The following is a 24,806-nucleotide window of genomic DNA, read 5'->3' on the forward strand; positions in this document are numbered from 1 at the left end:
CCTTCTTATTCAATATAACCCTCATCAAAATGACACACGAACTCGCCAAAATCCCAGACCTAGAACACTCTTTGTACGTGAACGATATCACCCTTTGGACCACCAAGGGGAGTATCGGCACGATACAAGATACACTACAACAAGCGGCAGATGTAGTAGTAGAGGAGGCACAAGCCGCGGGACTTGCGTGTTCCTCCCAAAAATGTGAAGTCCTCATCCTACACCCAAAGTGCCAAAGAAAGAATAAAGCGCCTGAGATCAAAATCTACGCGGAAGGAATAGCCATCCCAGAAGTGGGAACACTAAGAATCTTGGGAATGCTGATACAGTCAAACCAAAAAAAAAAAAACGACACGCTAATTAAGAAACTGAGAAACACCGTCAACCAAATCTCCCTCCTCATCAGGCGCATCGCGAATAGGCGAGGAGAAGTTAAAGAAGCCGAGACCAGAAAACTAACCCAAGCCTTCGTTCTTAGCAGAGTCATCTACTCTACATACACCATACGTCACCCTCACAGTCAGATAAAGGGACGACCTGGATTCTCTAATTCGACAATCCTACAAAATTGCGCTCAACCTCCCTCGTCATACCCCAAATGAAAAACTACTACAGTTAGGAATTCATAACACCTTAGCGGAAATGATGGAATCACACCTCGCCGCACAGTACGAAAGACTATCAGGCACTGAAACGGGCCGTTTCATCCTAAAGAAGGCAGGAATACAATATGAAGGATTCCGTGCACGCGCCTTGCCAATTCCAAGACACGTGCATGAACACTTAATGGTCCATCCTCTGCCCAAAAACATGCATCCACGCTACGATACGGACAGAAGACATGCTAGGGCACAAAAACTTCCCGAAATATTTTCAGTTCAGAAAGACACGGCGCATGTGGACGTGGCAGAACATGCGGACAGAGACGCCTTTTCCCTGGCAGTTGTCGATCATTGAGGTTCTCCCCTCGCATCGGTGACAATCGATGAAACAAAATTTCCGGAGGAGGCCGAAGAAGCAGCCATAGCTTTAGCCATTACCTGCACCACTGCCAAATACATAATCAGCGACTCTAAAACCGCAATTCGAAATTTTGGCAAAGGAAGGGCCCACTCCGCAGCCATCAAAATATTATAAAAAACTCCAATACCCGCCAGATCACATTGATCTGGGTCCCCGCCTATTCGGGCCATCCTGGAAATGAGGCGGCGCACCAATTTGCCCGAGGATTCGTAGTTAACCGGGAGGTGTGCTACACCGAGCTCAGGTCGGCCAAGGAGCGAGTGACGAAATACAAATAAATTACTACCCACTTCAAGAAAGTAAGACATCTTCCCAGAACTACATAGATCTCTAAGTAAAACACAACAAGTCAGCTGGCAGCAGCTCCAAACGGGCACTGTCTTTAATCCGTACATGTACTCTATATGGTTCCCAGAGCAGTTTAGCCCCGTATGTTCTCTCTGTGGACGCCATAAGGCAGACACACCGCACATCCTATACTCATGTAATCAAGACAAGCCTTCGAACAGTCTGCAGCTCTCTACCCAATCGCAGTGGGAGGCCGCGCTGCTCAGCTCGGACCCGGAGGTTCAACACCGAGTCACGGAGCGGGCCGAAGAGGTCGCTGTCGTTCGGCCACCTGGCGTCCGGCCTAGAAGAGGAGCTCACCGCGGGGAGGGGAACGTCACCCCAAACCGCGCCTAAGACCTCTTCTTTAATAAAGTTTCACCTGTAATTGCCCAGGTCTTAAAAACATTTCTTTTCTGCACTATGTCTTCTTTTAACAAATTTTCTGTCCTGAATGATCGCCACTTTGGCTTTGTCTCTGGGCGTGGTACTATTGCCCGTCTTGAGGAATTTTCGGGTGAACTGCTTTTCAGCGTTTGATCAGAATCTTTTCACGTGCGCTCTCTTCTTAGAAGTAGCGAAAGCATTTGACTCCCTGAACCATTAAATCTTGTTAAGCATGCTGTATTTGTCAGTATTCCGTGGGCCTTTTTACTACAAGTTCGAAAACTACCTCAGCAATCGTTATAAATTGGTCGCTACTGATGAGATGATAAGGGCGTTTTCAGTCCTAAGTTGCCGCTGAATGCGGGTGTACCTGAGGGGTCAATTTTATCTCCATTGTTATTTAATATTTTTGTCAATGACTTCCCTTTGGCCATTTCCAAATGCTTGGTGTACCAATATGCTGATGACACAGTGTTAATGCCAAAGCATCTCTCCTACAAAATGGCCTCTGGTTTGTTGCAAAATGACGTTTACAATGCAATGCGCTGGTTTGCTGACATTGGAATTGCTGTGAACGCCCAAAAAACACACCTCGTCTGTTTTCGTTCTCCACTAAAGACAACTGTTATTAACATTCCTATATTCTTACACATTTCAAACTGCGTTTCTTGTAACTGTTCACCTATTGAATATGTTGAATGTGTTAAGTATCTAGGAGTATCTTTCGACAGTAGCTAAACCTGGCATCACCACTTATCTAATGTGTGTTCTAAATTGATGTCAGTGGCATGGTTGTTGTTTAATATCAAATGTTTTGGGCCTTTATCTGTAAAAAAAAAATGATTGTACATGCTTTGGCGTGCCATGTGTTAAGATATGGTATTACTATCTTTGCCTTTTGCTCGGATCATTGGATCCGACAGCATTTTAAAGAATATTCTTAAAAACGTTGCTTATAACACACCCCTTTTGTCAGCTGAAAATATCTTCCGTTTACTAGGGCTCCCAAACTTCAAATCGTTGTTACTGATACTGTTGCCCTTAAGCATTATTGGCTCCGTGAATTTAAACAGGAAACTACCCCGACGAGACAACTTAGAAAACATAACCGTTACATTGTTCCTCGTTCAAACACGAGGTATGGTCCGGCAAGGCGTTGCGCTTACGTTCCAACTACTCGTAACAAACTGCCGGATGAAATTTTTCAGGTTATAGTTCTAGAGGCAAGTTGATAGAATTATTGAAGAATTAATGGTAAAGTTAGTTTAAGGATTAGTGCAATCTGTTTCGCCTTGTTAGATTTTGCGCCTTTATGCTCTTTTCAGTTTTTTTAATGGACTTACTAAATTTTAGTATTCTCTTTTTCATTTTTGTTGTTATTTTGTTTTTGTTACATACGCAAGATTCTTGCTTTTCAGTCACTATGTTTTTTTTAGGCACGGTCCTGCAAGCCATCTAAAGGCTTAGACCGGCCTGCCTCGCCTGTATTGCTATTGACGGTGGCAAAATAAATTATTATTATTATTATTATTATTATTATTATTATTATTATTATTATTATTATTATTATTATTATTATTATTATTATTATTATTATTATTATTATTATTATTATTATTATTATTATTATATGTAAAAATTATTATAATGCTCACTTTTAACAGTTTTATAATGCTAAATAAACGTGTTATACGTCGTATAATAAACAGTGGTTCAACTTTCCAAATATTGTTTTAATATAGCATTGTGAACGTTACTGTAATGTTTGAATAATATAAAACAACATTACAAATATCAAGCACAGGGTCCCAGAACGTTTCCGAATGTTCTTACAGTAAATATGTTTTTCAACTAATAACAGCTAGAACTTTGAAACTGAAGCTCTTAGATGGCGCCTGCCATAGACTGCTTGAACGGCGCCATTATTTGATCACAAGGCCTTCCTTATTACCTATTCGCCACTATCACCTATGGGACACCCCTCAGTGACGGCTATATAAAGCTTGGCTCCATATGCTATCCGTTCGGAGGTGAGTGAATGCGAGATGCATGTTGTACTGTATTGTGGAGCTCAAGTGCCGCCCTCGTTGTTGGTGTTTGCAAAGCGTTGTGTTGCTGTGGAGCTTATCAACTAGCATGCTCGTGGAGGGTTGCTGAGCCATTTTCAAGAATTTTACATTATGTTACATTTACGTTGTTGAAATCTTACATTATTTTTAGGGAAAGGTTATTCTAGCGTTTTTTTGTAACATGTTACAAAAACGTTAGAAAAAAAAAGACATTAAAAATATTGCAGTAACATTTTACTGAAACAAAAATCTAACATTATATTACGTTTCGGTGCTATCTGGGCGGTTCAGCTAGGTGTCCGCCAAGATGTGACACAGATACTGCAGCATTTCTTTTCCCCAATAACCAATTTTCAATTTCTTAACACATGAATGTCCCAGACTGGCCTGTTCACTCACGCTGCGCAATGCGTCTGCTAGTTTTCCTGGGTTCAACGCGTCCGTCGAAAGGACGTTGTCAATGACGCGTGCACCCGCCGTCACGGTGGCTCTGGTCATGGCGTTCAGCTACTGAGTGCGAGCTCACATGAGATCGAATCTCGGCCACGGCTTACGCCTTTCGGTGGAGGCGAACGCCAGGTGGTTTAGCACAGATAAGGTGACTGAAGTAAGGTAAATCTCGCTAAAGTAAATACTGATAACTTAACAGCACTTCACTACTTGGGTGGTGAAGTCTTCTACAAACGAATTAGCGTTCACCAGATCAGTGCTAGGTATACGTATACTGTATATTAGATTTATTTTTCAGTTTACCCTCAGGCGCACGTAGGTTCCAGAGAATGAGAAGAAATATAGGCGTGCAAAATGCACCACATAATGTAGTATATCTCGCGTGAATGTAAACATAAACATAGATTTTAAAAATTACGAGTCAGTAGCACATAGCGAAACAATTTCAGGCAGCTTCCCTCGTTCAGGGTGCATGCATTCAAAAATGGCGTGTGCACCAGTCAAAGAACCTTTTGGCTGCGGTAGTCTAGCTTTAAAGCGCTGCGTAGTACACGTATTACCGAACCCGCGATCTTCGGTCGACTCTCATATTTTCAGGTTTCAAAGCCGAGCAGAGCGCTTGCGCAGGGTGCTCCAGCTGTGCGCAATTTTTCATCCCTTTCAATCCTCACAGCGAGTTTAAAGTGTCCGCAGTGAGTGAGGTGGTTACTACGTCCTTTTCTTTCTACTTCATGACCCAAAAGGAGGATAATCCACTGTAACTTAACCTGAGCTGAGATCCGTAAATAGGCACTGTATCATCGTGCTTATACCTGCCAACAACATTTTTACCAGGGAATTGAAACAATGAGAATTACATATGCTTTTGGAAAGCAAGGCTAACAGACACTTATACGTCACACACATGAAACACATACAGTCAGACACTAGCATAAGCTCAATATGTACAGGGTCATGCACGTTTAGGGTGAACACGCGAGTGTATGGCCGCGCTATTTGGAGCGCCCGTGTGTCCGCCCTAACCGTACATCAAAGCAAAGTGGCAGACAACGTGCAGCACCACCTCCAGGTCCTTATATTCCTGCGGCAATTTGCTTCGATGTGGGGCCGTGCCGAACATATGGTAGCTTCAGAGAGCGCGTCCACACACTCGCGTGTTCACACTAAGTCTGGATCACTCTGTACGTCCCAGTTCTGCTCCCACTTATATACCCAATTTACGAGACTCGTTTATCTATAGGACCAGAGGTGCTTGCTCATGCATTAAGTGCCGTTATTTAACTTAATTTCGGCCGCAGTGATGAATACAGTTTAGGAGGGTAAAGTTCTGCCTTATTTATCGAATATGCATATGTTCACATGAATTCATTGGACGCAGTTGGACAGACCATTTAACTGGGCTCACTATAGTTGGAAACTCAACTGGTCCATTTGGACGATCCATTTGGAACACGTGCACCATTCTAATTGGCTCCAATTGTTTTGTTTGTTTTTTTGCCTCGGTGGACAGACTGCTTCTTCATATGCGCAACCTAAAGCACAACCCACACAGCTGAAAAAATGAGAATTGAAAATTGGCTTTTGAGGAAAGGAAATGGTGCAGTAAATGTCTCACTTCTCGGTGGACACCCGGACCACACTGTAAGAGAAGGGAGGAAGGTGGGATTGAAATAAGGAAGATATTGGTGTCGTAGTAGAGGGCTCCGGAATAATTTCGAGCAAATGACATCGCACAGCACACGGGCGTATTTGCGTTTCGCCTCCATCAAAAAGCGGTTGCCGCGGCCGGGTTCTCATGGGCTCGGAGATATTCAGTTTCGGTTTGTATTACAGAAACTGAAAGTAGTTAACTGTTACGTTCGAGTTTAAATCACAAAAAGGAACTAATTATTAGAAACGTCTTAAAATTTTTGTTTGCATTATTGATTTGTTTGAAAGCAATCATTAACAAAAAACTTGCATATTTAACTGACATCTTCACCAAATGCCGCATAAAACTCATTGAATGAACTGCTGCTTATTTTTGTAGAGAGGGATTTTTTTATGTATTCTCTTTTACAGATATTATTTATTTGGAGTACTAAAATTTTAAATTTCGTTGGTTTTGCTGGTATTTACCGCTGAAAGCGCTGCGAGCGCTCAAGTACCTGTATCAGCCTGTATCGTGTGTGGTAAGCGTCCGATCGTACGACGGTCAGCGGAGACTGCGGATGTTTTGGAATGGTGCGGTTTCATATTCTATGAAACGTTGCGGAAAATGCAAGTTGCCTCAGTTTTTTTTCTAGACCAGCCACTTTTGTAGAGATGCATGCTTTCCGCACTCAACGTATTGAACTAGCTACCCTTGTATGTCTCTGTGGTAACTGCAGCGTGGACCGCGTGCAGTGCAATGTCGAAGAGCGGACGACGTGAACACTCGATTATTTATTGCACGTATTTGTACTTAAGGGAAACGGCACATTTGCTGCACGTTTGCGAGCATGGAGGATCCCGAAATTCTCACGATAGAATGGGAGATGATGGACAAGTCGCGATTCTTCATGTTCAGCATGATCAACTCGTTCACCTTGCGCTGTCTAGTGTACCCCTTGACGGTCATCAAAACGCGACTGCAAGTCCAAAAACCGGGAAAGCTGTATACCGGCACATTTGACGCTTGCTCAAAGATTCTGCGCTACGAAGGCTTCGGAGGTCTGTACAGGGGCTTTTGGATCAACACAATTCAAATGTTCTCCGGCATCGGCTACATCTTCACGTACGAAAAAGTACGAGACATGTTGTCTAGGCACGCCGACATTCATGATCGACGGCTAAAAGGCCTCATTGGTGGTGGTTGCAGCTCCCTTGTGAGTCAAACAATCATCACCCCTTTCGACGTTGTTTCCCAGCACATGATGGTTTTGGGCCGGTCGAGCAAAAGCGGCGGCGTCGTCATGAACCCACTCAACATCAGCGTCGACCAGAAGAAGAAGCACCTCATCTTCGCGGCCATCGTGCGCGAGTTGTACCGGAGAGACGGCTTCAGCGGATTTTATCGGGGCTACTTTGCGTCGCTGCTGGCCTACGTGCCAGGTAGCGCGCTGTGGTGGATGTTCTACCCGGTTTACTCTGATGGGCTCCGGCGCGTCCTGCCTGGCTGGACGCCTCAGATGTTTGTGCAGTGCATGGCCGGCCCCATGAGCGGCGTCACTGTCTGCTTCATCACCAACCCGATGGACGTGGTGCGCGCCCGCATCCAGGTGCAGCGTATGAACTCGGTCATGCAGACCTTTTGGCAGCTCTGGACGGAGGAACGCATGCGCATGTTCCAGATCGGTTTGTCGGCGCGAGTCATGCAGAGCTTGATCAGCTCGTTCCTGCTGGCCCTGGGCTACGAGACACTCAAGCGGTGGAGCGTACATGAAGAGTACAAGGACAAGATTCGGTGGTAGTTTCCGCGAGCGTGAAGGAAGAAATCTTGTTCATTTCCCCAGGGCACCGTATCGGGGATTTATTTGCCTGCTCGTGATAGTATTCTATTCCTGAGCTCTTAAACACCGTAGCCCAGATTTATTTCCTGTATAAAAGATGATAGAAGGAGAAAAAGAAAGGAGTCTAATGTGGAGTGCTTTATTTGCTCACGTTGTGCCTCACAGTGTAGTGCTGGCAAAAAGCATTAGGTGCTTCGTCTTAACTGCATCAATATTTGTTTAATATTGATCCTAGCTCGCTGCATAAGTTAGAATTGTATGTTTATATCTTTTATGTTATGCGAATATAAGGCTTTTGTTTGCAAAGAATTGTTTTGTGCACATTCAAGATTTTATCTGTGAAGACTGTCATGCAGTTTCCACTTAGTTGAATTCAGCACAGTGCCACACCCATGTGCAATAAACAAAAATTTATGGAAATCCATGGATTTATGTATCTTCCTAGTCTACGGCCTCATGAGCATTTATATAGATGTATTAAAAGCGGTCTTGTCACCTTGTTTTGTGCTAGTCACTTTCAGCACTGCAGCCATGACAAAATCTGCTTGGGAGCAAACACCTCCAAAAGCATACATAATGATGGAGGTATTAGCCCACCCTAGCCGATTTTTGTCACTCTTTCATGCAGTAAATTCTGCTAAGCAGCCCGAAGTTAGCGAGACTTGTCTGAATCTTTTGACATGTTAATATGTGTGTTTCATGTTTAAAGAAATGCTCAGCGTTAAATCTGCATTGTAGCTTTTAGTACAGTTAATGCATTGATCAATTATGGTGTTACCGTATCAGTATGATGTTTTTCATCCTTAATAGCTGATGTAATGAATAAAGTAGTTGGTTAACATAAGCAGTAGTAAACTGATATGGACAAGTATTCTATACAGCTTTTATTAGTGTCTCTGCAATTTTGTCTAAAAGTGTTGCAGTTGTCAAGACTTTACATGGCCATTAGCAGATGTGCAGGAACCATGCATTATTAAAAATACTTTATTATAAGAACGGAACTCTGAGCTCAAAGTATAAAATCAAGGTACATCAGTAGGGGGAAGTCTGATGCTAAGAGCGCAGTGAGAGAAGTTCCTTGTTGGCAATGTTGAGTATTGTGTTGAAGTCCACATCTAAGAAGCTTCTCCAGAACCGATGCACTCTTCCCCACACTTTTGCTGGGAAGCACGGGCTTTCTATGCCATGAAATATTCGTGCCACTGCCCGGCCATTGAATGAGTGGTCTCTGTGTTGCATCACAAGGCTTCGAATTTCTTGCCGAAGGCTGCCCAGACATTGCTCCTGTTGAAAAAGAAGATGATTTCACTTAATACTTTGCTTAATGAAGGTACTGGCCTTTAACGCACCAGAATTGTGATACTTTGGCCCTAGTAGTGCAATCTATTGTGCAGCACTTGTTACATTTGGCTTGTTACCTCATAGTCTGTGCTCATTATCTATGGTGACACCAAAATGCAGTGCCCCCACAAAGAAAAGAAAGAAATCTGATGTGTTTTCTTGAGCTGTACGTTCAGTTCACTTATGATTACAACATACTAGTGCGAGAGTTGCAAACTACACTAGATTCAACTGATTAGGCGCTTTGGCTGGTTTGTGTCAATGCCTGACCACTTTCATGGCTTCAGCATGAAGTGTGGTGCCGCAGAACTGCTTTTCTGCACTAAACTACATCTAATACTACATCCATCAAAAGTGCTCAGCACTGCTTAACTGCTATGTTTTGTCTTGCTAGAAAACTACTTGCTAGGTGTGCTTTACAACTATTACAGAGTTTAGTCGTTATGAGCTGGTAATTTCCTAAAACTGTATATGTGCAAATTTAAATTTGCTAATAAAAAGCGACAACAGCAGCATTACAGAAACTTCTTGCTGCCATTATTCTTGTGGCTGCAAGCGCCACAAACCTTGTCTATTTCCTTTTGGCGCTGTAATGAACAAAACTCAAGTGGTATGCTGTCACGTATGACAGCCAAACCCAGTCAATATAAGTGCATTCATGGTGGCATATGAAGACATCCAGCAAGACCAATGTAGAGGTAATGGCACTACTTACAGTTGGCGTGGTGTCCTCATTATCTTTGTGTTGAAGGTCTGGCTTTTCTTCAAAATAGTCTTGAATAAGCTTCTTAAGTGCATTGCTTCTATCTGTGCTGGCATTCTCGTTTGCACACTCTGTGCATTCTTGGCAAGATACACTATTGGACAAAAGAGGGCCATCTTATTGCCACTGCAGACAGGCTGACGAAGATAAAGTAGTATATATATCTCTCTGTTGCGCCCTTTGCTTTTTTCGCCCAGCGTTTTTTCTGCCTCATCTGATTTTACTGAAACTTTCACAGTACATTCCCTGTAGTGTTTTTGTCCTTTGTGCCAAGCTTTGCAGCGGGGCAGGTGAATTTTAAATTCGCATTTTGTGGTCTCAGTCGGGGAGATCTCTAAGGGCACTTTCGCTCTGTGTTTGCTGAAGAACAAAATTTTGAGCTGGCTTTTTGGTCATTTCAGACAAATAATGACCCAAGTTCTTACTTCGTTGCCGCACACACAGCAGGTTTTGTGGCAGTATCCGTGACGTGATAGGATGGTCTGCCGTGATGTTATCATTTGGTCGAAACCCAGTTTTGGTTTGATTTTCCAGGTTTTTTATTTTTTTAAATACTTCTACTTGATATTGTAATAAACAATTTTTTGTACCGGATTGAAGGGACTCTAAGGAATGTGATGTGATTATCAACTCAAAATGTTCATAAAACCTCTGGAGTTGGCCTTTAAAGTCCGATATTTAAATGAAGTAACATAAACAAAAGAGACTCTGGAATACTACCAGCGTTAAATTCAGACCATGCATAATAATTTTTTCTAGTGTGATGTTTCAGACTCAAATGACCCACAAGTCAACACACTTATACAAGTTAAAAATTATATGCCCAATGCCAACATGAGCAAAATTTCTATTGTTATTCCATGCACAAAAATTCTGTTGTTGAATGAATTACTTGTGCTGACTTTCAGTGAAAGACAAGAAAAGGAAGAGCAAAGTTCTGTTCATATGTGTCAAGTGAAATATTACAGCATTGAGCACCAATAGCATTTTACCATAAATGACCAGCTGATAGGAGCATGCATTTAATGATCTGTAACTGACAGCAGATAATATTTTAAAATGCTCCTTCCTACTATGCTCTATGTATGTACAGCAAGGGTGCACCATATGCTAAGCTTTCAAACTGCAATGACAGGTCTGTTTAGTCTCAAAACAAGGGGGTGGTGACTTGGCGAGTTGGTTCTCAATATTCCCAAGAGAGTGAGGAAGCATGCACAATGCATGTTATGTGTGCATTATTCCCCTATATTTTTGAGCATGGGCTCATTCCGTGCTGCATTTCTATCTAAGCTGGGACAATGCTGTAAAAAATATTGCTGCGCCTTTGACACTAGTGATAGATGATAGCTCTGATAGTCGGACATTGCAAATTGCTTTCTACCTTTAGTAAAAAACAATTCTGAGGGGATCTTAGTGCTGTTATGACTTAATTCAAAAGATAAGAGCTAGCACAACCTTGTGAAAAACAGCAAGGTTCCAGCAAAGAGTTCTTGACTGGAGCTTCACAATTACAGCGCAGCACCTCTCGCCTACTATTTCTAACAATGTACTGTTATTTAATTTCTGTGTTATGTTTGGCGCAAATGTCATAGTTGTGCATGTTAATGCTTACAGTGAAGCAGCTTTCAAACACTCAAAAAAGTTCTGACAAACTGTCAAAATCTGGTAGTCATGCACTGGAATAGGACTGCAAGTTATACTACCTCTGAAAGGCCTCGTGGACTTTTCTTAGACGGGCAAGGTCCATCTTCTCCTGCTTTTGCACTCTCTCATTCAGGTAGTCAAGCAACTCATCACAGTCTTCTTCAGTGAGGCTTGCTGAGACATTCAGGTGAAAGGCAAGGTCGGAAAACTCCACAATAACTCCCGTCTTGCGTGAATGTCCTGTTGCTATGTGTACAGGGAGAAAGGGACAGAGCAACACTTAGCACATGCCTCGGAACGACACTGCCTATTGTTTTTCGCCACCCACCATGGAGCATGGAGTTGTCCCATTCCAGCCTCTTCAGATCGCTTTTGACCAGCTTAGAGTCCCAGCCCATACGTGCAGCCACATCGACAACGGCAAACGACAGTGAATTGGTGCAATCTTCTTCATTGATTTTTTTCTGCAGTGCCATGGCAGCTGCTACAACTGCATTCTGAAATTGATAATGGTATTTGCTCTGTTGCAAAGTAAGCTATGATGAAATAGCACTTCTAAGCAGTCTCTCATGATCATTGCGCAGCACAACAGATGCAAATGTATTCTATGGATCACAGTAACAGCATTAACGGGGTGTATAGCAAACTATTCATTACAAATTCCCTGACTTTTCTATGTTCTCCCTGCTTATTTCAGTCTAAATTCCCTGCCCACAGTAGATGCAGGAAAACATAACATCCACTGACAATGGACAGTGTACCATGATATATTCACAGCAAAAAATTATTTACTGAATGTGTAAAAACTGCACTGAAAACATTCGCTTTTCTTGTGTGCTGATTTCTTCCTGAAGAAAGTCCAGCTTCAGACTGTGACTTATAGAGCGATCGTTGGATCTCCTCTTCTAGCTCGTTACTACAGGTGGCTATCCTTTTCCTTATTCTTCCAAGCATCTGATATTTCCACTGAGTGTGTGTGAATGCCAAATTTTTCATTTGAAGCAGATAAGAGTAACAAAAATTCACTGCAAAGTTAACTGAATATATTTGCAAGTAGTTCAAATATCAAAACAGATAGCTGAAATTACAAGACAAACATGTTTCTACACAATGCAGCAATGAACAGAAACACACTGAACACTAATACCATATAATCTCGTGTAAGGGCCGCACCCATATATGGGCCTTACCCTGTTCTGGACTAGGTAACTGAGAAGAAAAAAAATACTCATATGTCCTTTTAATCCATGTATGGGCCACACCTTCAAAATTTACACCCGTATATTAAAATACTTTACTCCTCCTCCTCATTACTTATCAATTATAACGTCTAACAGGCATCAAATAATGAATGAGGGGAAATGATGTAGAAAGGGTACAATTCATACGAAGCATATCTTTAACTGTGTTAAGGGGAAAAGTTAGACAGTTTGGCTTTGTAAGCTGCTCAACAATTTCTGAAAGTGGAGATGCTCTTCTCGTCGCAGTTCAGATGCAGAAAAGGCATATTTCTTGTTAGTGGGTCAAGTGAGGTCAGCTTGAGAGAGACATGATGTGGCACATTCTTGAGAAACATATGATGTGCAAAATCAGTGAAAAGAAACAGCTTCAGCTACAACACGAGTGAGGCCTTTTAGCAAGACAACCCCTACTATGCTCCCTTGTGATGCCTAAAGGCACAGCTCCAACTGTAGAATGGCACCCCAAACACGGCATTCCTGATGGGACATGGCCCACTAAACCCTTGCATATCGGTTTCACCACACTGCAATCCCCGCCCGTAACAGGTGCACAGATGCTGTCACATTTGAACCAGGAATCGGTGCAGCCATTTCAGAAGCAGTTTTTCTTCTCAGCACACTGAAAGTGTCCGAATGATCGGAGCTATTAGATTTGCGAGTTAGTTAAAACTACACTCACATGTTTTCATGCTGTTTTAATGGTTCACAAGAGTGGCGGTCTTATGTGATGGGATTATGCACACCTTTACAACAGAAAGAGACAGCTCCACATTGAGAGACTTCTGGGAGATTATCTAAACGACACACTCCATGTGCTTACTGGGGCTTCACACACTACTCATTGTACTGCCAGAGATTATTACGGGCTTTCAATATGGAACCCTTGAAGAAGAAGGGCTGACAAAGGTTGCTTGGTTTATCATCAGTGAAAAGCAGTTTTCCCTCCTTTCAACTGAAGGCACCCTTTGCTGACCTGGTGCCCCTTTCGACAGCAGCAATGCTGCGGGACAAGCACAAGGTGATTGTCACAAAAAGTAAGCTTTTTTTTTGCCTTGTAATCAGAGCTCAAACCATACAGCAAATAGCCTCTCTTTGTTTTAGTTTTTACATAACCTACGAGACTCAGACTGCCTGAGAGCAAGCTTTCCAGATCAATTTTGATGCCATGCTTGTGCGACATGGTGCTTCACATGAGAACACTGAAAGCGCATGATTTCCACATGTTGCTGGCTGCGGCGTATTCCACTGATGCTTTTGAACAGCTACGTCTATTAGTCTGCACCAGCGCAAACTTACTGAGGAGTGTGGAAACCAGTACAGAACCAACCAGTATATACAGTGCTCACTTCGTGGATGACAGAAAAAAGACAGCTAAAACAGACAGGCTGCCATGCCTTATACATGTTGGAAGGAAAGAGATGTCATGCCAATGCCCATCAAAATTCACAGCAGACCAGTGTGTTCATTTTAGTCTGTCCTTTTCCCTGACTTGGCCACATTTTTGACAGTATCCCTGACAATTCCCAGACTTTTCCAGGAACACAAATTTTCCCTGACAATTCCAGGTTTTCCAGCTCGCTAGACACCCTGATTAATGCAAAGACCATAAAAAAAAACAAATACTATTATATAATTTTATATCACTGCACAGGAAGTGAAATCAAGTGTGGTAAAGAGCTAGCAATAACACGCACAGTGAAGTCTCACCTGAAAGTTATGTCTGGATGGGTTGTAAATATGAAGCAGCTGTTCTCACTAATCAGCATGTCTGTTCACGAGAAGCCATACATGAAAATGCAGCGTGCACCACGTGCTGTTACTGCACTGAATATACCAATTGATGCATCAAAAGTGCTTTGCTTATTTTACACCTATGGGACAGCTTTTACTTATGGGGGTCTCTGGAAATATTCCTATCTTTTCTGGCGACTGTTGCAGTTACTTGTTATTCTTTCCTCTCTGCCTCTCTCTCACTGTTATACTAATAATTTTGAATAATAATATCACTGCGACAGATACAAAACCATCTGCCGAACACAAAAGGCAGTGGGTAATGTAGTTCTAGATCTGCTGTTCGACTTGTCTTTGTTCCTGGCTTCTCACCAAGCATAAGTTTCAAAACAGCACAAGCAATTGTATTAACATTCCGCACTTCGACATGCAACACACCAAGGTTGCTTTATTACAACACCTAGCTGTACACAGATGTATTAGTTAATAATGGAAGCTAGGAATGGAATCATTTCCTTGAAAACCTTTTTAAAAGCCCACAAAAGAAATGTAATCAATGTTAGCATTTATGAAGCAGTAGCACCAGGTACTCTTGATGCTCCAAGAATCTGAACCCTTCATCTGTACCACCTGGTCGAGAAATAAGCCCTGTAGCTAAACAGCTGTTGATCTCAACATATGCTCCTAGCTGAGAAAGGATAGACCCCAAACTGTGTGCGCTTATCAAGACATAGCAATTTACTTTAAAGATTTGCTGTAGTTGCAGCATATGATTGCACGAAGCCCTTGCAGAGTACAAGAAGGAAGAAAAAATGAAACCAAAACAGATCATTACTTCATATGCATGCACAAATTTTTTAATCTCATTAGGTGAGTACATTCATGCACCTTTACTAATGCTGCTCACTTTACAAACTTGTTCGGCATGGCCTCACAAAGACAAGCTCCTAATTAGTGTTGAGTTATTTGTTCAACATGGCAAAATGACAATGCTTGGACATGCAGATGTTGCATATATCCTGAAAGAAGCTTATGGCAAAGAATCAGTGTGTAAGGCTGGAACTACAGAAGCCTCACTGTGAATTCTTGCCATGCATGGGGAAGTCCACTAGGTATTCTTAATTGTGATAATATCTCATTAAAAAAAGCTGCATGCCAGCCACACCGTATCCTCTTTTAACTGGATTACCCTAAGCGCAGTGGCAGTGTGCACGACTCGTCACAGTACAAACTGAAAAACTAACTATGAATTTACACATGGAGGCATATATGGTCCTTCCCAATAATTCTGCAAGGAAAATGATACGCTGAACGCACTATGCTTCACCTGCTTTTCTGAACTTTTAAGAGGTTACCACACCTTGCTGCATGGTGTTAGTGAAGATGCTCTTAAGCTCTGTACAGAAGTGCATGAGCCTTCATGTCCAAAGGGAGCCCTGCTAGCCAAAGTTGAATTATGGCCGAAGCAACCATGATTGAAAAGAAGCAGGAACGAAGCTTTAAGTTCATACACTTTTCACTACAGACAATGTGTCACAAGCCTTTCAGCCTGAAGCAACTGGAGGTGGTACACCTGGTGCCTGGGAACACCACTTTGCTGAATAAAACCATGTTCATGTTCCATCACACTTTAATTGGGTGCTAAGTTGCTCATGATTGAAGCTTGTTTGGATTACAAGTGGAGTAAAGTGAATTTTCATTACAGCTTTATATTTAAAAAATGAGCTGGTTGTGACCCTATGCATTAGATTATTTGGCTGTGTACTGCAGCTTTAATTTGTTTATAAAATGCAGAAATAAAGAAAACTGGCTATACCATTAGCACTCACACAAGCTACTTGTGTAATAACAGATAACATCATCTGCATCACGTTGGCTTAAGTAAAAATGAGAGCAGGGCTGGTTGGTGCTTGTTGAATAGCTCAGACATGGCGGCCTGTGCAAAAGACACAGAGGATGAGCAAAAGAGGGTTTTCATGCAGCGCATCACTAGATTTCTTTTAGGGGTCAATATGAAAATGTGGAAGAACAGGGCCTAATGCACTGGCAGAGAGCATAAGTGAAGAACCTAGTGCTGTGCCCCATAGCCCCTTTTTACTCATCCTCTGCATTCTTTCTGCATGCCATCCTGCCTGCTTAGATTGAGTATAATGACCTAACCAGCAGCGTATGCTTATAATCAAACACAAATATGACCAAGCTGAGCCAAAGAGATGTTTTCTATCACAGCAAGCACCACCTAAAATATGCCTTCAAGGCTTTTATAACACCACAGGTGACACTGCCAGTCACACTGAGAGTGCAGGAGACACAAATGGCTTCAATGAATGCACTTTTCTTGTGCAAAAGTGCATCTTGACGTGCTTAAAACAGCGTGCGTGTCGGTCAAGAAAACCTGAATGCCATTTCCAAGAAGCAACAAATGAACAATGTATGAAATCATCTTTAACATCTGTAAGGTGTCCTGAAACACCTTTGCATATGGCAAGTAAACCCTCCCAGTCCTAGATAACATGCTGTTGAACATCTGAGCCAACTACAACTGCTTCACATACAGCAGAGACCTACTACAATCTTGCTCTGAATGCTCTTTTCCATCTCCTTAACATCAAAAATTTCTTTTTCTCTCATCCTGCCATGAACATCATGTCCAGTGCTGTTCGCTAAATGATTTCATTCTGCATCACAAATGGCAAGTGCCAATGGGAAATGAGCAACATAGAAAGCAGGCAGTATAAGACTGGTGAGTAATGTGCCCATGCTGGTGCATGAGAAAAAAAAACACAAGCACAATCAGTGGGCAGAGCATTATGAGTGCCTTGCAGTCCTGACGATTACATATTATTTCCAGTGCAACAGAAATGGTCAGAGGGGTGGGGAAAGCCTTGCCAGCATTAAGGAGCAATTTTCAATCCCTTATCAATGTAATGTAACAGATTATCACTTGTAAATCCTAGAATTTAGATGATCCCACAAAGGCGTGGCCCTTCACAATACACATACTTTTCAACTTTGATGAAATGCATTTTGAAACTGTTTTATTCCTGTTCCCAGTATGCACCACTAATATGCTCTCACCGCTTTTGTAGTTTACTGCTTTTATCAAGTGCACCTTTTATATAACTTCTTGCTGCCCTGGTCTATAATCCTGACTACTGATTTTTTCTGTTGTGTAGTTATTGGCAAGAAAAACAAACAATGTTTTTAAAGGCTTTGTCCTATGAAAGCAGCTTTAATTAGAAAGTGTGACAGGATTAAAGAAAATATCTAAATGCTTGAAAAGAAGTTGCTTTATTCTAAAAGTTTTTTTGCATGCTCCTGACAGTACCTAATGCTAGAGCAGTACAGTACAGCAGGTGCTTACACATATCAATAGAGACTGCAGCTGCCTATTTAAGAACACAGCTGCAACAGCCAGTTACCAGTGCTGCCAAACACAGGGAGTTCAAATGGGGAACATGTGATTCAGACTGCTTGCAGTGCTTTTTCTTTGCTGTTAGGAAATAAGACATTCAGAAGAACAATGTACTTTCCATAATTGAGCTAAACTTTCCAATATGCAAAAATTTTAAATTGAATGTTTATGTACACTACCAACAATCGTTAACATATCGGAGCATATTTTCACTACTAAACCAATCAACAGCTCTTCTATTTGTATGAGAGAACCACCAGTAATGCCGCATGATCGAGAATGTTAGCCACATTTATACTGTGATGGATATTCCCAGCAGTATGCGAAATTCAGTGAGTAAATGCTTAATGCACAAGAGAGAGAGAGAAAGAGAGGTTCTTTAATGTAGGATGGAGAATCTAGCCAGTGTTGAAACAGTGCTGACCTGCTACTTTGCGTTGGGGAAAGGTTTTGGGAGAGAAAGGCAGAAAGTAACGGGTGCAGAAAATAATAAAATAAAAAATAAAATAATAGGGTCATGTGGTCACTGAATTGGTAAAAGTACAACAAAGGAAAATGTGGTAAAGACTTAAATTTAGCAAACAAATCTAATGTCCTGTAGGTAAGCAGACAAAAGTTAAGTGCATGGCGAATACATATCAAAGGGGTACACGAAATTGTTTTAAGGACTGATGCCATGAACTTGGTTGCGTGCCTTTGCATTGAACAGGGTAAGATATAGAAATGCGAGATAGGTCACATTCATCACTTGATTGTATTTTTCAAATGGCTCACCTTTGAAGCGACAGATCTTAGCTGCTGTGGCCCACCATAGCACTTGATGGTGCAGGTTGCATACACCCTGTTAAGCAACTGTACCACTTTGCGGGGATGGAACTCCAGAAAGCATAACAATGTGAGGATATCTTTAAGGTAACAGGAGAAAAAAAAAAACAAGAGCAATGGCACACTAGCACATACACAGCTGCTTACTACAATTTCCATAAGAACAAGTCTTACTCTCTTCTTTCAAGTCTAACTCTTCAACTGCAGCCTCAATTGGAATAGCAATCTCATACGTGGACCTCATGTTGAATCCAGTGCTCTAAACAAAGGGCATAAGTTTTCAGAATAAAGAACACAGCTTTACATGACCAAATAAAAAGCTTTGTACATACGGTGTTGTCCTCAGATTTTTTGCATTTCGTGAGTGGTGCAAGAACTTTCTTCAGGAGCTTTCTAATGACATGCCGATCCACCGAGTTAGCATATATGTGGCGTTTCAGTTCATTCTGATCTTTCTTCTGAAATAGAAAAAGGTATCCCGACGTCAGGCATGCTACACATACTGATCTCTTTGTTCACAGGTGATGCGGCTATCAACCGATTTTGGACATTTATCATGGCAGCTGGGAAGGCACAAGTTTCTGTCTCACTCCAAGCAAGCTACAAGATCCTAAAGGGCAGTGCGCCATACCTTTTACTCTTCTATCGATTTATCAACAGCGTCATCTCTTAGGAAAGTGGCCCAACATGTACTGCAGTTGCAGACTATAGGACAAGTTGTAGGAAGTGGCACACAATAAAAATAGCTAACGGCTAGGATTATTACCAGATTACCTTTAAGGTACTTACTATGACACTTTACCCCTGTCACACGGACACAGCAAAGGTACTTTGAACTAATGCTCCATTACTCTAAGGACGAACGCGCGCTGCCACACGGACGCGCCAAAGGACACCTAGCTCAAAGGAGCTTCGAAACAAGGCAGCTCGAGTTCGTCCTTTGAGGCTTCAAGGGAGTACTCTCTCTCCCAGCGAGTTAACAGCATAAATAAATTGAGAAAAGAAACGTTCAATTTTAATTTTATAAATTCACTTCATAAGATTAGTGTTGTTTTAAAATATAAGATCATTTGTTTTGTGGCAGTCTCACCACGCCATACTCTCGTTCCATACATACGAGCGTCACGGTAGCCACGGCTCAGTGTGGCCAGCACTGTGATGTTATGCTCTGTACTTGGAAAATCATGTCATTATTTCAGTTAAAATTGCGTTGCTTTAACATAATACGGTTATAAAATTAATTTATTAAAAAAAATGTGACATTTCTGTATTTACATGTGCAGTGTGGTTTGCAATTTTAATAACGCTTTTCGCCGATGAGGGCGCTAAAAACTTCTTGCGAAGGTCGTTACGCGACCGTGTAGCACGGACGAACTCCCTTGAAGTAGTGCTCCTTTGGGAGCGTAAAGGAGCATTAGTTCAAAGTGCCTTTAGAGTGCCCGTGTGACCGGGGTATTAGTCTCTTTGAAACACCATCATTTCCTGGGTGAAGAGAGCTGTGCTTGTTGAGTTGCTGCCCGTGAAATTGTGTGCAACACAACTTTATACACAGGTACTAAAGCTCAAACAATTAAGTCATTAAGAGTTATTACTGCAGGAAAGATCAATACTATAGGCTCCATTCCTGATTTTATGCATAAAAACATACTTAGTTTAGAGCGTTCCGTGCAACTTCATGAGTACATTAGGATTTCGTAGATTATCACCGCTTTCACCCATTTTGTAATTTTCTTTCCAGAGGTGTGCTCACTAAGCAACAGCCAAGAACATTCATGACTAATATTACACCAAAAACACCAACCTCAGGCTCTAAAAACAAGTGGCAATGTGAAGTCAAACCATCCCTTCCAGCACGTCCAGTCTCCTGGACATAGCTCTCAAAGCTCTTTGGCATGTTGTAATGAATGACAGCTCTAATGTCGGCTTTGTCGATTCCCATGCCAAATGCAACGGTTGCTACGACTACACGGAGCTTGCCTGCAAATAAAACATGTATTTATCATTAATTTAATGCCATGTTATATTTTGTAGTGGTGTCTGCAGCCTTACCAGTCATAAACTTTTTCTGCACTGAGCGCCGTCTGAATGGTGTCATTCCTGCATGGTAGGCTTCTGCATCCCATGCTAGGTAGGATCGCCTGCTTTTAGCTGTGGAAAAAAGAAAAGCATCAAGCAAGCCTTTAAGAAATAGTGAGCAGCACACAGTGACACAATAGTAGGTATGCTATTGAACATCTTTATACCTTTGCAGGTATCCTCTTTGTCAACTTCCTTTGCAATATGTTGTAAACTAGTTCGAATTAATGAAGCCAGCCGCTCTGTCTCCTCCCTTCGTGTGCAGTAAACTATGATGCTTTCACAGCTTCCAAACCTTGTTCCCTTCAGAAGCTCAATAAGAGCCTGCAGGAAGGTTAAAGAAAAAAGTAATGGCACAGTGCTAGAGCAAACCAATCTTCACACTAGACTACACATGCACTTCTGTGTAGAAAACAAAATAATGCCTGCCATGCAATGCTGCAGATTAATTTAAGTGGACCAGAAGGACGTTTCTAAATATTAAGCATAAGCCAAACAGAAGGGAACAAAAATGGTAGCATTATCACATACACAGACACTAAATTTTGCTAATTTTGAAGTATTGCAGACAATTTTTTATTTTTCAGATTTTTTAGAGCACTGAGCAACACCAAGCTAATTTGGTAATTAGTAACTTAACGCCAGCTGCCTCCTTTTTATAATGCATGAAAAAATGTAAGTCAACAGTTTGAATCTAGTGTTAAATGTTTTGAAGATGTTGTAGCCTAAGCATGTCACATTTGGCAACATGCTGAAGAACAGTTTGAAGAAAGCTTTTTAGTATAGCACATACAAGTTCTCACCATCACAAAAGCAAAGCATGGACTTTACATTCACGGTATTTTGTGCAATCACTTGAAGGGGCAGAGACACCAAATTTTTCATAGTGTATTTTTGCTTTCAAATGATTTGTAACTTTAATCACCACATGACATTCATCTGACTTATATATGTATTTATTCTTGCATGCAGTTTTGGCTTCAGTTTCAGCAGTCAAGAGATGCGATGCCACAAGTGAGCACCAGGCCACGTGAGGCATGCAAAAATGCAATACAATAGCTCTTCGTTCACCTGCTGCCATTCCAGCTTTTGGAGCAGTTTAGCGTAAGAGCTTGAATGAATTAAAATTACAAAGTACCAGTTATACTGTAGTTTTTGTATGCCTCACGTGATCTCCAGCTCACTTGTGTCATCAAAATCATCGTCTGGTAACTGAAACTACAGAGGAAAAATTCAATTATAAATTATTTATTGAGCAATTACAAATTACATGGGGTGATCAATGTTTAATAATGTCATAAGTATCACTCCAAAGCAAAAACATACTGAAAAAAATTTCATATCTCCACTCCTTTATGCATGCAGAGCAGGGTGTGCAAATATTTCTGGCCTTTCCTTTCTCCTGTATAAACAGGTAGCTTGTGAGTCAACCCTTTTCATATCGGTAAATGATGCATCAAAGCAATCTTTAATCAGAGGCGAGTTTAGGTGCTTCTTTTATGAAGAAAATATCAAAAGCCCCATTTTTCAATGAAGAAAGGCTAGTCGACCGAGCGAGAGAGAGAAAAACTCTGAAGAGGGCATGTAAGGAGAGGAGCATGGTGAAACTGTTTGATTGCAATGGCTGTAACTCCGCTATTACTGAGTCTTCTGAAAAAGTATTTGTAGCCTACATGCTCTGGGGACGATTCCTCACTACTACCGGGGTATAATTACATATTCGACCGCAGGGTGGTCAGAAGCCCTTTCAGCAAATTAAGAGCCTTACACAATCCATCATGGAATACCCTTGCTAAGCATCTACGTCTTTCTGAAGCCCTGGCAAAGAAAAGGCAAAACAAAACGCAGTCTGGGCGTGTGCTGCAAGGGATACTGGCCACAAAAACAGAGCCTCGAACAGATGCACTAGATCACTAAATGTGCAATGATGCGTCAAGCTCTTCAGACACTTAAATGTGCAATACCCACCTCATCACGGTACTGGTCTTCTGAAACCGATAAAATCAGGTTTTCTGGCACTGAGGGTGTCCCAATGATACCCGCAGTGATGTCATCAATTTGCAAGTGCTCTGCTATGCTCAAACATGTGCTTTTAGTGGCAGTTGCTGTCAGTGCAAGGATGCAGTGAACCTTCAGCTGCGTCGTCAGGACCTGTAGGAATACTCACTGTTGGCATCTTGTTTCAATAAAAATTTTATAGAGCACATGTCATCAAGTTAGTAGACCAAACGCTATACTTTGTTTCATACACAGCAGCCATTGCTGCCAAAGCTAGTGCACCTATTCGAACACGCTAAGTCCGCACCCATACAGTAGTTTGCCACACAACCAAAGTGAACACAGGCATATTTCCTTGTGACAAATCTCAAGTACCGTGACCGGCAACCTTCTGTGCTTCATTTTACCATTTGTCACAATTTCGTGCTGCGACTCATTGAGACTTCGAGAAGTAAGAATGACATGTGGCGGTATGATATGCAGTTGATGGGGCGAATCGCTCCGACTTCAAACATGCCTAAAAACTAGTTCACACTCAGTGAAAATTATAGCTACAGGGCCCAAACACTGAGCGCCTCATAGCTTTGACCGTGATTCCCAATGCTAGTACTCCATTTCATACCGCTCTTTGTTATTGTCGAAACACTCACTGAGGCTTCGAGAAGAACAAATTATACAAGGCGGAGTAATATGGCTCCGCAGGCGCACTACTTTCGCGGCCTCCGGACGTTGACTGCTACGTATGAAACGGAGTATAGTGTAATGCACTGACGAAAATATCTGCCCAAATGTGGAAACACAGCTCCTGGATATTCTTCATTTCATGCATTGGTGCATTCATGGTGGAATAATCTGATATTTTTCATTTGACACCCTTACCTCTCAAACAACTTGCAATTTTCTGAGATGAACTGCGCATGTTTAGAGCATTCGGCATAAACGTCAATTCATGAGACTAACTAATTTCTGGCTATAAAAACTGCCATTATTAAAAAAATTGCAACAGCATGTAGCAAAGTTAAAAAAAAAAGCCAGAGGACAGTTACCAGTATATGATGCAAATGATCCAATGTGAGGATCATTTATGCCACCGCTGCAGTAGCCTAGTGGTTAAAAAATAATTGGTTTTGATGAAAGGACCGGTAAGGCGCGGCAACTGTCTCACTTCTCAGTGGCCACCTCAACCACATGTGAAGGAAGGAGTGAAAGAAGGTACAGAGGAAGGGGTGCAGCAGTGGAGGGCTCTGGAATAAACGTGCACACAGGTGCCTTTTCCGCTTCGCCTCCATCGAAACAGGATTGAACTCTGTGCTTCCAGCAAAAAGCAGCCGAGCGCCTAACCACTGAACCGCCGCGGCGGATAATGGATAGAGCATCCGCATCGTGTTTGGGAGGTACAGTCATGGGCAAAAGTAAGAGCCCCCCCCTTCGTTTTTCGAAGCTTGCCGCTTTGCATGGGCGCTATACCTGATGAAGCCCTCCTGCTGTCCAGACCGGCGCACTGGGTCATTCTCGACAGCAGTTTGTCAGGTGGCGCTTCGAGCGGCACAGGGTGCCTCCAGGAAGCTGCTTCGAGGAACCCTGGAGTGGCAAGCTTCGGAAAACAAGGCGGACTCCTACTTTTGTCCATGACTGTACATTTTTACCGGTGGGCACCCGATGGCGCAGCTCCACCCGCAGATGCTTGGAAATGTGCTAGCGGATGTTGACGCCAATGGTACAGAGCCAAGGAAAGGGTTAAGAACGGCTAACGCTGTAATCAGTAGGCCACCAGGCACCCGGCTTGGAGGGCTATGCAGACGGGATCACCGATGCCACATTTTTGAAGAATAAGCTAAGAACAGCGAACGCTGTAAACTCGCTGGCAGCTACCACACCTGTGTAATGCGATATTAGACACCTTTAGCATAGCGAGTACCATGCTACTGTTACCGAGTGCTGAGAGCCCATGCGTGGTCAGTGTGCATGCACAGATTGCCTTGACAGCGCCAGATACATACCCAGCAGCTGTGCATGCGCCTGCCGCATCAGGCCAAATCGGCATGT

General features: G+C 42.2%; 2 protein-coding genes across 3 annotated transcripts in view; one reads left to right on the plus strand and one right to left on the minus strand.

Annotated features, from left to right (window-relative positions):
- The first annotated feature begins 6,416 nt into the window (after window positions 1–6,416).
- On the plus strand, window positions 6,417–8,570 carry LOC144113682 (solute carrier family 25 member 44). Its single transcript, XM_077646914.1, has one exon. The coding sequence runs from the start codon at window positions 6,737–6,739 to the stop codon at window positions 7,685–7,687; it is 951 nt and encodes a 316-aa protein (XP_077503040.1). The 5' UTR covers window positions 6,417–6,736; the 3' UTR covers window positions 7,688–8,570.
- A 122-nt stretch (window positions 8,571–8,692) lies between these two features.
- The window catches only part of RecQ4 (RecQ4 helicase), a 51,404-nt gene continuing 35,290 nt past the window's right edge, over window positions 8,693–24,806 (minus strand). For both annotated transcript variants that reach the window (XM_077646912.1, XM_077646913.1), the window contains 11 exons: window positions 22,731–22,913; window positions 20,930–21,086; window positions 20,736–20,834; window positions 20,488–20,663; window positions 19,019–19,144; window positions 18,861–18,945; window positions 18,636–18,766; window positions 11,803–11,971; window positions 11,534–11,720; window positions 9,783–9,924; window positions 8,693–9,010 (listed from right to left, as the gene is read on the minus strand). In XM_077646912.1, coding sequence (XP_077503038.1) covers window positions 8,780–9,010; window positions 9,783–9,924; window positions 11,534–11,720; window positions 11,803–11,971; window positions 18,636–18,766; window positions 18,861–18,945; window positions 19,019–19,144; window positions 20,488–20,663; window positions 20,736–20,834; window positions 20,930–21,086; window positions 22,731–22,913 — 1,686 coding nt within the window. In that variant the 3' untranslated portion in view covers window positions 8,693–8,779. The remainder of the gene's footprint in view (window positions 9,011–9,782; window positions 9,925–11,533; window positions 11,721–11,802; window positions 11,972–18,635; window positions 18,767–18,860; window positions 18,946–19,018; window positions 19,145–20,487; window positions 20,664–20,735; window positions 20,835–20,929; window positions 21,087–22,730; window positions 22,914–24,806) is intronic.

Source organism: Amblyomma americanum, chromosome 1 (genome assembly GCF_052857255.1).
Source record: "Amblyomma americanum isolate KBUSLIRL-KWMA chromosome 1, ASM5285725v1, whole genome shotgun sequence".
NCBI classification, from domain to species: Eukaryota; Metazoa; Arthropoda; class Arachnida; order Ixodida; family Ixodidae; genus Amblyomma; species Amblyomma americanum.

What these genes read in the sequence shown, in the direction of transcription:
- LOC144113682 (XM_077646914.1), top strand. Translation starts at nt 6,737, where the DNA reads ATGGAGGATCCCGAAATTCTCACGATAGAATGGGAGATGATGGACAAG.